Raw genomic sequence first — 16,534 nt, 5'->3', positions numbered from 1 at the left:
GGGTGAATGCTGTACTGCACCATCTCCGGGACTTAAAGCAAAGTAGAATTCAAATGTTAATATTGCTTCATCTTCAATGCTTGATTTCCTGCCCATGTCTCGCTCAACTTTGGTGTGTATCTTATCGTCTATATGGTACTCATATACTTAAGTAAATATTTAATTATATTCTCCGTTTGCTGATAAACACTCCGGCCTATTTTTGTCCACATACGTGCATAAATAAGTGAGAAAATAAAGTTTAAACCTTTAAATGCGTTTTTCTCCAAAAAACAAAATGAATGGTTGTTAGAGCACTAAAGCAATCAAGCGACGAACTGATATTTCACTTTTTCCAACAGTGAAAAATAACTGTGAAAATTATTGATAATTTTCATGGTTCTACACGGATTTTTTTATATAGATATATTTGGTTTCCCCATTGTGACCCCCATTTTACCAAAGGCGACTACACTGAATTTATGTTTATAATAACATACGGATTGGCTTAATTTGAACATAAATGTTAAAGCATTTCGGGGCTCCCAACGGGGAATTATATTGTCCGGAATGGCAAAGAAATCATTTGTTAGCGTGACATAAAATGAAAATTTGTTGGATTTGGTGGAATTTCGATTGAATTCACGAGTGATCATAGAAAAATATATTTTCACTCGTTGGTGCACCAGTCGTGAAAATATCATTTTCTATGATCACTCGTGAATTAAAATAGATAATCCGCCAAATCCAACAAATATCCTCTATATATTTAGTGGCCTATTATAGTTTCAACTAATTACACTGGTTTAAAATATTTAAAAATAAGGATGTATGTAATTTCAGTCGTAAGACACATCTTTTTTAATTCCCTTTTTAAATACCGAATCACATCCACGCCTTTTACAGTGCCGTCCCTTAATTGCTATCACGATGGCGATTAGACACACTACGTGAATTTTTTCACAAACTATCGGGTTAACGCTCGTTCGGTATCGTGATTTCACAGTAAACAAAATACGCTGTTAAGTTTATTGAGATATTTTTAGATTCAGTGGTATACAATTTCTTGTAAAATTGTTCGATTAATGTTAAGAGAAGGTCCGGTTTATTAAAGTTTTAGATATAAAATTTAAGCTAGGCGGCTGTTCGGTTTTGATAGGCAGGCGGTTTTCATAGGATTCGATTTAGAAAGGTTTGACTGTATTATACAGCGTTAATCAGCTGGACATTTAACCTGTTTAAGATGAAAACTGATGTTTTTTTTAATCATAGATCTTGTTCATTGGAATTAAATGTGATTGTACCAAGAAATATACGGGACGTTTTTATTAATATAACATACATAGTAAAAAGTAAAATAGTTATATCAAATCGATACTTTATGAAACACTGAATGCCGATAATATGCATACATAGTAAATTATAAAATAGTTATATCGAAGCGATAATGTAGCAACACTTATTGACGGCAATATGAATAAAAGGGATTGTTATCGAACCTCCCGCCTTGATAGCCATGTTCATTAGCGTCACGAACTCCTGGTACTTGCTGCGCATCATCTTTCCGCTGACGTCACGCCAACCCTTCCAGGCGTCACGCAGTTCATCGTAGTTCCGACTGTTCGTGATGATCGCCGTCAAACCTTTACATTTGGAAATTGTCGTTATATGATACTTAAAGACTCAACTATAATGATTACCGACATGACATATTTTTGCACAATGGTGTTATGATCTGATATATATCTAGTTACTACGCATTCTTGTAAATAAACACTAACATAAAAAATATATTTGACATTTATTCTGCTTTTTCGGTGTATCCAAATTAATATATATACAATTTTAAGTCATATATTTCTTATATTTTTATAACAATTTTGTTTATTTTCTTAAATATGTACATACAGTTTATGCTGAGAATAGAGTTATCACTATAATTTATGATTTTATTATTGTGTGTGTTGAGAACTGATTACATCGGGGAACATACCCGGCTCAAGCGCGAGGCATTCAGTGGAAGTCTTGCACCATTTCGCTGAACTGTAGATGCCGGTCATTTCCGCTTCAAGTTCCGCTATCTGAAAACAACAACACCACGAACATTAAAGCCACAAACAACAACAGCAGCAACATCAGCAACAAGAACACAACATCTCACAAAAACCACCACCACCACTACCACAAACAACATTACAAATTGCACAAACTGCAACAGAAAACTGTGGTTCCACTCCGGCTACCACTAGAATTACCACTACTACGACCACTGCCACTACCACAAAAACAGCAAGAACAACAACAACAAGAACAAAAACAACAAATACTACTTCTACTTGTACTACTTGTGGGAAACATAATAACGTATAGTCGGATAGACAAAGTGCAGTATTAATGTTGTCTTTTCGAAGTCTCTCGCGATTTAATGGACTCGTTCACAGATCGTCGAAATGACAATTTTTATTTTTTTGTCAAGCTTTCAATTAAAACTCACATTGCATCCTGGATTTTTTATACGAACAACACAGCAAATTGCTGAACTGAAAATACAGTTTTATTTATGAATAATCATCATCTGAAATAATAGATACAATTAAAAAGCGTTACAATCGCGAAACGGTTGAATAATTAAAATTTTGCTGTTTTCGTTTTTTTTATTTTGTACACGTCGTTGATCAGTTATTTTAAGTATCAATTGCGCCAAAACAGTTGATTGCCAGAATAGTGATATGTTAAAGGCGGTAATATTTCATTAATGGGTAAGAACTTTGTTTCTCCTAAAATATGGTTATGATATTAAAATGACGCGAAACATTTCCGAGATTTAAGTCTAGCAATATAAGCCAGTAGGTTGACGACACAATTAACAAAACGAAGTATGTGAAAAAGTCCCTTAAACTTTCGACTGGTATTTTTAGTTTGAGTACAATATATCGTATTTTGTATACATAAAGTAGGTTGCTTTAAGCATTTTTTCACAATACTGAACGCATATCATTTTCATCAGTACTAAAATGACAACGAAATCAATTTAAATAACAAACGTTTTCCTACAATCAAATGTCCCATGTTATGATGCTTATTAAACATGTGTTTCGCTATACGTATTTCTCACGTTCTTTTTATTCCTTTATATATTCGTATCTCGTTTAAACGTGACTGCGCGGAAGTATCAAAGTCTTCATTCGTTATATGTGCTCGTTAAATCATTTGATGCTGACACTACTTAATTCAATTTCAGTATCCGTGTCTATCCGTAATAAAACGATATCAGTTGGTATTGTTATTTTATAATTCACTGCTGCATAATAAGGGCACATTTACATTTCTTAAAGGGACGGGATATCGGATCACCTCGGGCTTTTGAAAAGCCTTAATAATGTCGATTATACTGTATCACTGAATCCTGTGTATTGAGAATATTCTATTGCCTTAGAACCTTCAATCTTTAATTAAACTGTCTTAAGTGAAAGCAATCACGTATACATTGGTTAACGTACAACTCAACAAATGAAATATAGGTGCACAGGTATTAAAATGAAATGCTCATATTGGTGATACCGTGCAGACACACTCGAAATACTGACTTAATATGCGTTTAAATGTGTTTTCATGATGGACTTCTTAAAACATCAATATTGCAAATGTTAATCAGACGTTTCAGCGAAAAATAAAGTGATTTTTTTCGGACTTGTAAAACTCATTTTTTACCGAGATAAGAGTTACAAGTCATAAACTCTTTTTGAAGGCTTGAATCGAAATGTTTTACGAGAATGTTTGTAACTAATTTGATTACTGTAAACGGTTTTAATAGGATTTTGGGCTTTGTTGACATGGTTAAGCATTTCTGAGCCCATTAAGTGTACTATGAAGCAAAGAATATTTTCATGATATATGAACGTGACATTATCGGGATGGGTACGATTTTCGGATCTGTTTTCGTGTGAGACTTGATTCACGAATCACAGAAAAGCGAAAGATACAGCGTAAAAAGAATAAGTTGTGTGCAATCTCACCTTGCGAAGAACGTCACTGTCCTGATAACCGGAAATGCCCACATCTAGAATCATGTTTATCTGACGTATCAAACTGGCGTTGGTCATTGCGCTAAGGTTGAACTTTGCGGCTTCTAACGCTTCCTTTTTAGCGAAATCAGACCACTGAAGGCTCATTTCAGTCTATAAAACATAAAATGGTTCTTAACGTTGCTGAAGAGGTGATATAACAATTCCAAAATCAATTATAAATAATTCATTTACAAAAACATGCACTTACGCATTTTATTCAGCAACAAAATTATGAACTACGGTTCGTCGTATTTTCGAGTAAAAAGTCGTCTAATCGCCTTTCGGCCTGAGATATCACGAAATCAAAATGATCTGAAGGGAACATCGCATAAATGAAGATAACATACAAACTGAACAATATACAATTAAAAACTAAAATTATTATGACTCAACGTTTGAAATCACATGGGTTAACTTTCGTCCTAACACTGGACTTACTGGGAAATTACTGACATCACTCAAATGTATCAACCATAACGAACTCGACCATGTATCTATATTGACATCAATAACATTTGCCTACCATAACGTCACGAACATGCACTAACCATTTGCTTCTGGTTGTATTCAGTGATGTTAGTGTTGTAGGCCCAGGATTTGAGGGAGTAGTGGTTACTTAGGTTTGCCGCCCTAGTGTTGTAGCCGTTAATACCTGGAAGTCATGGTAACATATACACAAAAGTACATCGTAAGTAACGGAAAGGGCCATCATAATTCTAGTTCCTTAGATATTTTTAAACGCAAAATCTTACATTTGAATCACGGATGAAGAACCTATATGAGTTGTATCTGTTATATATTACACAACTACTCGGTTAACGTTTTAATATAACACAACGGCGTTGACCAATGTTTTGGGGACACAAACAAATCCAATTGTCATTCTTTTACCTTGTAAATAGTCTTGCACGCGCTCATCTTCAGTGGCGCTGACAAACGAGACTAGCGTTACCAGAACAAGAAGAAGACCCACAGAATGAGTCCCCATTCTGCAAACAAATAACGCAATACATTGTTTTAGCAACGAAGCTCAACTAAAAACACAGTTTACACAATGTCTGTCTTCCTACAGATAGTTTTGCATTTAGTGCATTAGTCTACCATATAATGTCTTAAATGTCTGATAGATCACTTAGTGTAACTGTGCCTTTTTGCGACGTATTGATTATAAGATGTTAAGGGTCCGCTATAGTCTATAAAAGAGGGGTTGCCATTTCACAGAGGTACACTAACCCTGAATGTGTGTGTCGGGAGGGGGAGGGGGGGGGGCGGTGAAAAAAAAAGGAAATATAAAATTAAGAAGTTGTTACTCTTGGCAAGTTGAAACAAAAAAATAAATAAATTTTTCAAGTCCTTTTCAATTTACGGAAACATACAAATGGATTATACAACACAAATGTGTAAAAAACATTCAGATGTTTTCGAATTAACGTAAATCATGTTAATCGAAACCGCTCTCGGAATGTTATTTATCCGATTACTACACATGTAGTTGATTTTGATTACGTAAGCTGAAACATTACTAGTTTCGAACAATTTCATATTAAAGACTGCTACGATTTTACAAAAACTGCGACATTTAAAATTTATTTAAAATGTATACTCCACTCGCGAAGATGGATATAATCAAATGTAAAAATAATTATACGTTTATATAAGTATTTTAGCCAAAATTCAATGAATTATACCGAACATCTTAGATCATTATTAAAAGGTGATACTCATTTTAAGGAGTTTAAATAAAAATATAAACAATTACAAAAACATAACATATGAAGTAATTGTTTCTGTTTATTTAGCAGTATTTAACTAATATTTACCTAAAATACGTATAGCAGAAGCAATCACATTGCACATAGTCCCTTCGACATAAAATGGATTTATTGTACAGAATTTGAAATAAAGACATATTTAAATACGGAGCGAACCTATTTCGAGTCTTCGTTACACTGCCGCGTCGTAAATATATATTTATTATAAGTCAAACATTCAAGTGCTTCTTCACCCATTTTTAAAACACTTGTTTAATCTAAACAAACACCATTGTTTGCAATATGGTAGTAAACAGGCATCTTTCAATGCTCACACGCTTTCCAGCTGTACTACTTGCATGATCACCGCATATACTATAATACGGATTCCGTATTTGTATTCTGTTTAATCATGAGCGTGATCTAGCATTCATTACAGTAAGGGTGTCAATCTGTCGTTGAAGATAACGAACTTGGGTATCGGTGTTACTTTCGAAGTTGAAAAGGTCATTTCGTACCTTTGGCTACATAATATATTAAGACCCGAAATGAAACACAGCACTCCTACTTAGAAAACATACTAAACTAACTCACACGAATGTTGACTAATTTTTTATTTTAAACATAACATAAGTATTAAACAATCTATACATATCATTAATAGAACATATAATCATATTACACAACCTGCTTAAAGCGATATTCTACGATTTTTTTATATGTGTTAAATTGTAATATATTGATGCAATATGCTACAATAACACAAAATAGGCAAGAAATATTATACATTAAAGACGAATATCATAAAATGCAGCAAAGACAAATTAGCGCCCCGAGCTTATTTTGACGTACATATTTTCCTACAATAACCGAAGCCTTCGTCTTTTTATTGAGACCAGAGTAAGTGTTCGTGTGTCGTATGAATATATATCGTTGAAGGAATTTAAAATGAACCGTTAAACTAAGTTTAGATTCACATCGTACATGCATGCTATACATGCTGGCGAATTCGACTGTACAGCCCTTTTCGATTTCAGAATTAAATATCTGGCTTATTTCGCATTTTTCGGCACATGTTCTTCTTAACTTTTATTTTAATTTATAGTGAAATATATATATGATAAGTGTTTTTACACATTTTATAAAAATTCATTAATATTTGACAAAATCATATAATCTCGCTTTATAGATGTCTATACATCTGCATTTAAATTCGCATGCAAAGTTTGACAATAAGATATATTAGCAGTTTCGAAGAATAGGAAAATCCGTATTCGTTTACAAATTGTTTAACATTTGCAAAATTGTTGCATCCTTTATCGCAATCATCCAATGCTTGGATGTATTCACTGTTTATAATAATGTTATTGCTGTTAATACATTTTACCCATAATTAACAAGTCGTATATATCTATTAAAATATAACGGCAATTTGCCTAAATCTTCATATACTGTAGCATTTCACGCGTTTATTTTAAGTTTTCACAATCTTATGCAAAATGTTGCATGTATGCGTTCGATCTTTTTGATTAATTTAATTGTTTTAGAGACATATCACAAAATATACCCATCACAAGGATCATAATTGAGTCGTGTTCTGAGAAAACTGGGCATAATGCATGTGCGTAAAGTGTCGTCCCAGATTAGCCTGTGTAGTCCCCACAGGCTAATCAGGGACGACACTTTCCGCCTAAATGGAATTTTTGCTAAGAAGAGACTTCATTTTAAAGAAAAATATTATAAAAGCGGAAAGTGTCGTCCCTGATTAGCTTGTGCGGACTGCACAGGCTAATCTGGGACGACACTTTACGCACAGGCATTATGCCCAATGTTCTCAGAACGCGACACATGTAACTGACAAAACAATTCGGGCTTAAGGCCAAATGGTTACATTTATAAACTAAATTATTAATAAACTGTAGGTATTTCCCATCCAAATGTTCATAATTCGAAGTAAAACTACCAGTATAATTTATAACAGTGCCGAAAGAGTTGAAATTATCGACGATTTCTATACTTTGACAATTATATGTCCGTCTATTATCCTGTCGAATTTTCGTTTTGAAGTGTTACATAGAGACCCAATACTTAAATGCATGAATGGGCTATCTTAATGGTTCTGTACTTCTTCTGGCGATTGACCTAAAATGACCATGCCGTCCGCATATAGAAATATATGTAAGGTTAAGTCTTCAATATTTAACAGTGTGCAATCTTTTAAAAAGGTCCAGCTGGAAAAGAAACGGGGGCACCCCCCCCCCTTGCCTTTAACTGACAGCATGACCAAATAAATTATACAGAATATGATGCACACGTTTTAACACAAGATTAAAGATTCTCATTAAATATTCCTAATTATTACTTATCGTTACCTTGTGTACAAGTTTAACACATGTTTAACCATAATGCACTATGGTATACTATCAAACGCTTAAAAAAAATCAAGGTAAACAGCATACACACGTTTTCTTATATAGAAAAATGCGGCATAACAGACTTCACAACTGTGCGCTTGAAATTTTACCATATTATTCGTTACACACTTAAAATCGCCGGTCGGTCTTATATCGCAATAAAAGAAAATTAATATGAGGCGAATAATAATGGTTTCACATGGTGCCATGTATAATTAATTTTTATTTGTTTATAGTATTTATCTATGAATACATATATGTAGACAATCGGTATTTTTTATCATTTCGAAACGCATCATTTTTCCTTTCAATTAAAATCCACATCACACTTAAAAAGTTCTTTATAAAGTAAAATATATATAGTTACACATGTTCCTTACATACAAAAATACACATTTTTCCGCGTTAGAATGTTGCCGCTAGAAATATATTAAACAAACGTATCAATATATACAATACTGATAAGCCCAAAATGTAAGTAAACAACATCAACAACAAAAAAACAACATCAACAACAACATTAAAATTATTGTAGCTTGTAGCCACCTACCTGCTATCACAAGCTTAGCTTCTGTTATGAGTCTGATGGGACAGGTTTACCTTTATACAATAGCTATCTTTGTCAACAATGAATACCTCTCTCTACAGATTATTTGCGCGATTTAAAGAGACACGTTCACAGGCTAGGGTTGGGACCTATATATGAAACTTCACAGATATTACAAGGAGGTACATTTATTAAAACGCCCGCTTTTATTGTAAAGCCCATACACAGTCGCAAACAACGAATATTTGGTATAATATTTCGGAAAATAAAGTTTACACAATAAAAAAAATGTTCCTTATAGCAATAGCCAACATTTCAACGCTAGATGTGGTCTGGTAACATTTGACGCGATACAAAGTGCTCTTTTTTTCTTTTTTTGCTGGACAATATATTCAACGCATGTTCATGTACCAAGCTCGTGTGTCGTATGAATAGATATCGTTGCAGGAAAATAAAATGGAATATGTGTGCCACAAAAAAAATAATAACGAGCATTTTATATCTCGTTAAATCTGTGTTAACATACATATATTACATCTAGCATAACAATTTTGGCTATTTTTTTATAAGGAACACTGATATGTTATGTGTTAACTTAATTTTACGAAATATGTTACGAAATATTCGTGGATTTTGAGTAGTTATGTTACTTTAAAACAAGCATACAGCATGACATAAAACATAAGCGAGGAAGTTGTAGAATCTTTAGCGTCTGTTTTGTTGTTGTAGTTACCGTAATTATTGTGATATTGCGTATATATCAGGAAGCATTTTGATTAATACATGTCAAATTTGTAACTATGTGCAAGCACAGATCTTACTTTCCAATCGTTACCACACAAACAACTACTGTTACAAAGAACAGTTATTTGAGTTGTTATTCCTTAAAGCCCAATGCATTGAAAGTGTCACTTTAATATAAAGTCATTTCGGTGTTAAATTGTAACCTACTAATGTGACCTAAAAGCTAATATTGTAAGGAAGTGCTTATGTGCTTACATAGTTTGCATCTTTAAGCAAGATGATTGCCATGCAAGAATTTCCTAAACAAAAACCTGGACTAATAAATTAAGTTGGCATTATCATATTGTTATACCGTTTATCGAAATCACACTTTATAGTTGTAAGATTTTAATACAATGCCAGCCGCTCGTCTTCTGCGATATATTATAGGTAGAAGTTACAGTATTGCTCGATAAGGTGAAATAAAACACGGGACGCCATCTTGCGCCTCCTGATTCACGCAATCTGTTCAGAGAGGAATTCGATCATTGCTCAAATCAACTCATTGCCCTGATAACGAACAATGTTGTGATGATCATTCAAAATACTATTTCACTATTTATCGTATTATATGTTTATTTTGTTTCAACAGTATTTTAGTCATATTGCGGCGGTCAGTTAATTTAATGACATTTTCCTTCAAAAGTTTCAAATGAATTATGGTTGGATAATACCAGACTGTACATACAATTTATAATATTTTATGCACACATAAAAGATTTTATGTCATTGTACGATTTCTTAATTGTTGAACATTATATTGGTTCAAGCCTTATATTTAATTACTTGTGTATAACCTCAGTGTGGGGTCACATGGGCTCTTTTGACCAATCAAATTCAGTGTTGGCCATTGTGGCCCTTTGGAGTTGTCGTGTTTTAAAAAAATCGTCATGACACTTTGCCAACATATAAACCATCATGTGATCGTGCGATACTCCAGAGGTTGATCTTGATGATCCTGCTTAAGCATAACATAATGTAATGCCATTTTTTTCACACATGCACAACATGCATTGGGTGAGCATTTGAGATCGCCTATCGTCTGCCAGTATCATCCGAGCTTTCATACCATTTCATAGCAAACCAGCGGGCAGACTTCCTGCAACTTAAGAGTATTGCATTTAAGGTGAAACTTGTTCATATGTGTTTAAATGCCCACTGCAAATGTTACCAGCTATAAAATATATAATTAGAAAATATAAACTTAAAAAAATCTGCCCGCGCCGCAAGGCTGAGTGATTTGTATTTGGTGTGTAACATAATTACATAGTTTTTGTTAAATGGTTTAAATGATTACCCTTGAGTTTAAACTAAGTATCATATATATTAATGAACCTTTTGCATCAAACACTTCAAAATCTGAGACATTTGGTATCGAGTATTCATTTGGAAGCCCTGTACAAAGTTTGGTCATGTGTATATAGACTTCCATAGCAAATAAGACATTAAGCAGCTTTTAAACCGAAAGGCCTAGAGATTTTCAAATTAAATAGCATAAAATAGTATAGTGGTTTTCTTCCAAGTTGTTCAAATCAAATGCCCGAGGCACACCTTACCTATTGAAGAGGTAATAGATTTTCCCCATTTGTAAACATTGAACACTTAAAAAATCATACTATAAAATGTAATAATGAGGACTTAGATAATTGAAATGCAGCATCATGTAGTGGTTCCTTACCAATTTTCTAAACATCATGTCTTTTTGTCATGACAGGCCACACACTAGCGGTATTATATATTAAAGGGACCTTTTCAGGTTTTTGGAGAATTAAAAAAAAACAACAATGTTTCAGATTCGCATATATTTGTTGTAGTTATGATATTTGTTAGGAAACAGTAATACTGAACATTAACATGGCCTAAATATCTAGTATATGCATCTTTTTGACGATTTAAAAAGATGACAATAATTAAACGTTGTAACGCGAAACGATTGAATAATGTTTGAGAGTTCTGTTTTTATCGTTACATTTTGTTATTCTACGAAGTTCAAGATTGCTTATACAAAGTATATTGTATCATCACGGATGGCCGAGTGGTCTAAGCGATAGACTTTTACTCCAGCGGTCAGTGGTTCGAGCCCAGTTGGAGGTTACTTTGTTTTCTTTCTTTGATTTTATTCTTCTTTTTTTTTACTGGAGCGTTTTAGATCCAATGTAAAGCACTAAATGTCAAATTTCAATACATGCCAAATTTGTAAAAAGGCCTCTTTAAATACACTTTTACAAATGCCTTCTGTGAAACATTGCCTTCATGTGTCATTTTGATATAACTACAAGTCTCAGACGTTATGTATTTGGTGTTTGTTTTCTTTCAGATTGTTTTATTAATATTGCATTGCAAAATGACATTGCACAGTTTGATCTCTGTAACAACAAGTCAGAGAAGTTATTATTTGGTATATATTGTTTTATTCAGATCATCAGGTGTGGTTGAAATTGGCCATATATCGAGATACAAAGTTAATAAAGAATTTCAATAATGCTTACTTAAAAAAAAGTGTTCGTGGTTTTATAAACGCATACTGAACCTCATATTAAATGAAGTTCAATATACGCATTTGAAATGAAAAGTTAAACTAGTGCACAACCGAAAATCTTCATTATCTGAAAAACCTGTTTAAATTGTTTATAGGTATATTTCAGTTTGGCATTATTCGCGACTTAAATATTAATTATTACTAGTTATGAGTAAAAAAAGAGTTAACACAAATACAAGTATTATGATAAATTGTGCGTCGATTGCAATTAACGCTAATCAATAAGCCCACGGTATAGTAGTACGTACGACTTCACCATGCGAGTCAAGTATGGAATGAAAACAAGAACATGTGTATATAGTACACCCGTGGTCTACTCATTAAATAGAGTAACTCCGCAATGGGTTAGCTTTTGAAACAACAACAACAACAAATAAACGAGAAACACTGGTATCTGTAAGTACAATCACAGCTTACCAAATTATTTGAGCGGAAAGGATGTTAAAGGGACCGTCAACCGCGATTAACGAAACAAGAAAAGATCTAAAATACCGTATTTTTTACAATTATTAGTTTATATTAATTAAAATATCACGACTGGTATATTACATTACTTGAAAAAAAGTTAATGTTTTCAGTAAATTCGGTTATAAAATTTTGCGATGTGAAATAGAAAGTACACCGCAAAATAGGTGACATAACGATATACACACTCTAAATAACGCAAGTAGATTGATCATTTTATTGGCGTCGCACTTGAGAGCGGCGACTAGTATGTAATGCATTTTTTTTCGCTTATGGGAGGAGAAGTTATTTTACGGATCGATGTATATATTTTTGTTTAAAGAATATTTTGCATAGTGGTGATTTTTTGTGTAAATTAATGTAAATAAGTACTGCATTTTTGTGCCTATTACATTTCTTACAACATTTATTGCCAATAATTCAAAGTTAATTGTTTTAATTAATAACTGATCCACAACTGATCACAGGGGAAAGATCACAGGACTGAGCAAATACGCGAAACGTTCTGGTTTTGTATAAAAAACAAAACATAATCAAAATATATTTATTTTGTGTTTTTTTTTTTCTAATTTGCTTATTTAGTGGAGAATCAATGTAGTACGATATTTGACGACCTATCGCACAAGCAAGTTTATTGGAAGGCGTAGTGGTACGAAAACGTACAATGCATTAGTTTATAAATAGACATATAATAACGATCGCTATACACAACTTCTCCAAATAGCAGTACATAAATGATGTCAGCCGGTATAGCTCATTTGGGAGAGCGTTAGACTGAAGTAGTTTACGCAACAATCTTCTAAAGGCCCCCGGTTCAATCCCGGGTTCCGGCACGAACGGAACAGTTCGGCGGCTGACAATGTTTTTCAGTCAGGTTAATAAATATAATAAAGCTTTATTTTATGTAGACATTTTAAAATCCATTTGACTACAATTGGACATTTTTATAAAAATTAATGGATACCGCGTGGTGACAACGTTAATTAAAATTTCTTACAGCACTTTAATATCTTACAAAAAATACACGTGTTTTTATATTAACAAATAAATGCAAACAACACATATATTGTTCATGTATTTTTATGGTTGTCTATCATAGGCCCTAAGTACTATCCCTACCACATATAGAGCGCGAAGCGCGACACGTATTATTGATTGTAACAATGAGTTGCGATAAAGGAAGCAGCCGCTTATCAAGGAGGAGCTGTGTCCCAGCAACCCGTTTCGCTAGAGTCAAGCACTCCTCGTAGTTTTTTTCGAACCACATATAGAACGCGAAGCGCGACACGTATTACTATCCAGGTGCTATGGTCCCTTAAGCATTATACGACCATTACGTCCATAGTTATCTTCTTTAGAATTTGAGAAATTGTGTTGTTCGAAGTCCAAAATTTTCATCCGATTGTTCCCAAACTTGCACAGGTTTTTTTATCAATGAGGACCCAACCCAAACTCTATATGAGCAATATCGGACCATAAGTCCAGAATTATGTCTCTTTGAATTTAAAAATAAAAGTTAAAAACTGCTTGGTTAGGTGATTATGTCAACATATGTCATCAGATTCTTTCCAAACTTACAGTGTCTTCATATCAATGAGCATTTTTACCTCATTTAAAATGAGAAATATCGGGACAATAAGTCCAGAATTTTTCTCTATTAAATTTGACAAAATAAACAATTTCCACTTGTTTAAAAGATTTCAAAACTTTCGTCTGAATCTTTCCAAACTTGTTAAGTGTTTTTATATCAGTATTACTCGAACCCTATTGAAAATGATGAATATCGGAGCAATAAATCTATTATGATCTTTCACTGAATGTCAAAGTATTGTAAAATGCAGCATCTTTATGCAATTTACAGTTTTTCTTATCAATGAGAACTCAACCCCTATCGTAAATGAGCAACGAAAGAATAAGTTCAGAATCATCTCCCCTTGAAGTTGAGAAAAATATAAAATTACGCTTACAAGATAAAGCAGATTTTTTAAAACCTACACAGTTCTGTTCCATGAATGAAAACTGCACACGGATGCCTGTAAAAGAAGGAAACCAATGTTAATAAAATGAACTATGAAATATTTGGGGGTTACAATACAAAATCATAGATAATGGTTATTTGGGGGTTATAACACAACATCATAAATTATGGTTATTTGGGGGTTATAACACGAAATTATAGATAATGGTTTTACCAGTATCCTTTTCTATTTTGTTTAAAATAATCGGCCAATATATTAATATTTACAGTAGAAAAAAATCGTTCCATGTAACTTCATTGAGAGCCTTTTACACTGAAATTCCCGACGCCCTTTGATGCTTTTCATCAATACTTATCTTGTATATAAAATATATACAATTCTCTATGTATTGGATCTCCAGAGGGAGGAAATTATTAAAACTTCATACATTTACTCTTTTATTAAATATTTCGGCTAAAGGCCTTCTTCAGTAAACGATTATTAAGCCCGTTACTACCCACTTCGATTCGAGCCACTGCGATGACAATATGTACTTCTCGGTCCTGGAGACGCTAAATATCGCTGGACGCCAAGAACGTGTAATTAGAGAAGCGTTGTGGATAAAGAGACTAAAAACTATGAAACCGTTCGGATGTAATGTAAAAGACAGTGTGTTCCAGTCGGCTACATTAATAGACAGCATATAATGCTTATAATAAATAATACTATTTATGTTTATTTTATAAACATTATGTATATTATGTATATGTATATTGTGAACATGTATATGTGTATATGTATATGTATATATGTATGTGTATATATGTATGTATGTATGTATGTGTATATGTATGTATGTATATGTATGTATGTGTTTATGTATATATGTGTATACATGTATATGTGTATATATCTATGTATGTGTATATGTATGTGTATATATGTATGTATGTGTGTATATGTGGGTATATGTGTATAATATCTATATAATGATATATACACAGCGTACAATTCATAATATGTAGCGACTTCCGAGTATTGGCGCGTAACGTCACGTTCACGTCGGGTTACGTTACGTCATTTATTTGTGATTTTGTATTTACTTCCGTTATGATCGACAGAAGAAAACGCTATGTAAAGTTGTCTTAATAATCGTTTACTGAAGAAAACCTTTGGCCGAAATATTTAATAAAAGAGTAAATGTATGAAGTTTATATACAATTCACTACGCATTCACAATTTGCATTACTGTGTTTACCACGTGACGATGATGATGATGGATTGATAAATAATCGATTTCGTTATCCAATGTCGTGCTGCCACGTATTGCTCATTTTGTCATGTTAAACAGTTTTAACTTTTTTTTGTTGTATACTATATGTGCTATTGTGTTATCATGTAAATGTTGAGTGTATAAGTCGGTTTTAAAAGCTCTTCAGAGTTTGTGTTTATATGTTTATATACCCGACTTTATAAATAAATATTACTTGACTTGACTTGATCAATCTACTTGCGTTATTTATAGTTAACTGGTAGTTACCGGATATCCGTACCCAGTAAAATGTATTACCGGATATACTAAAAATATGAAAACTTAACTTATTTTTCAAGTAATCGAGGTTGACGATCCCTTAAAGAAACTATAATTGCTGGACACAACGAATCAGCGTTATTTGTACCCACGGATCGGATCAGACGGGTCACATGTCTAAAATAATAGGTTACTGGGGATTTGTTTTTAATTATGTCTCTGTAGTTTTATTTTTCCTGTTTTAAACCATGCATTATTGAGATGTCAATGAAATACGATAAATAGAGGAGAGTATCTAAAGGCTAATTTGTTCGGCAATAAAACCCGATTCTTATCATAGTTCAAGAAACTATTCATCACTTTTCCTCTTATCGGCATTTTGTTTTCTGTGCATGATGTTTTCCCTTGAAAATATGTAGGACCTCACAGCACAAATCAAGAACAGATGGCAATTACGTGTATACATTTATTAAGCACGGGACAACAACTCATAAGACAGC

The 16,534-nt window shown here is 33.1% G+C and overlaps 1 protein-coding gene across 1 annotated transcript in view; it reads right to left on the bottom strand.

Annotated features, from left to right (window-relative positions):
• Nucleotides 1–16,534, bottom strand: part of LOC127863317 (angiotensin-converting enzyme-like) — a 47,722-nt gene that overhangs the window by 8,186 nt on the left and 23,002 nt on the right. Inside the window, exons 17-22 of the mRNA XM_052402736.1 lie at nt 5,867–6,009; nt 4,938–5,035; nt 4,595–4,698; nt 3,996–4,157; nt 1,973–2,060; nt 1,479–1,622 (exon numbers count right to left, since the gene is read on the bottom strand). Coding sequence (XP_052258696.1) covers nt 1,479–1,622; nt 1,973–2,060; nt 3,996–4,157; nt 4,595–4,698; nt 4,938–5,035; nt 5,867–6,009 — 739 coding nt within the window. The remainder of the gene's footprint in view (nt 1–1,478; nt 1,623–1,972; nt 2,061–3,995; nt 4,158–4,594; nt 4,699–4,937; nt 5,036–5,866; nt 6,010–16,534) is intronic.

The sequence above is a fragment of the Dreissena polymorpha genome, unplaced genomic scaffold (assembly GCF_020536995.1).
Source record: "Dreissena polymorpha isolate Duluth1 unplaced genomic scaffold, UMN_Dpol_1.0 chrUn004, whole genome shotgun sequence".
NCBI lineage: Eukaryota > Metazoa > Mollusca > Bivalvia > Myida > Dreissenidae > Dreissena > Dreissena polymorpha.
Note: the sequence above shows the minus strand (reverse complement) of the source record. Positions and strands in the feature narration are given on the sequence as shown.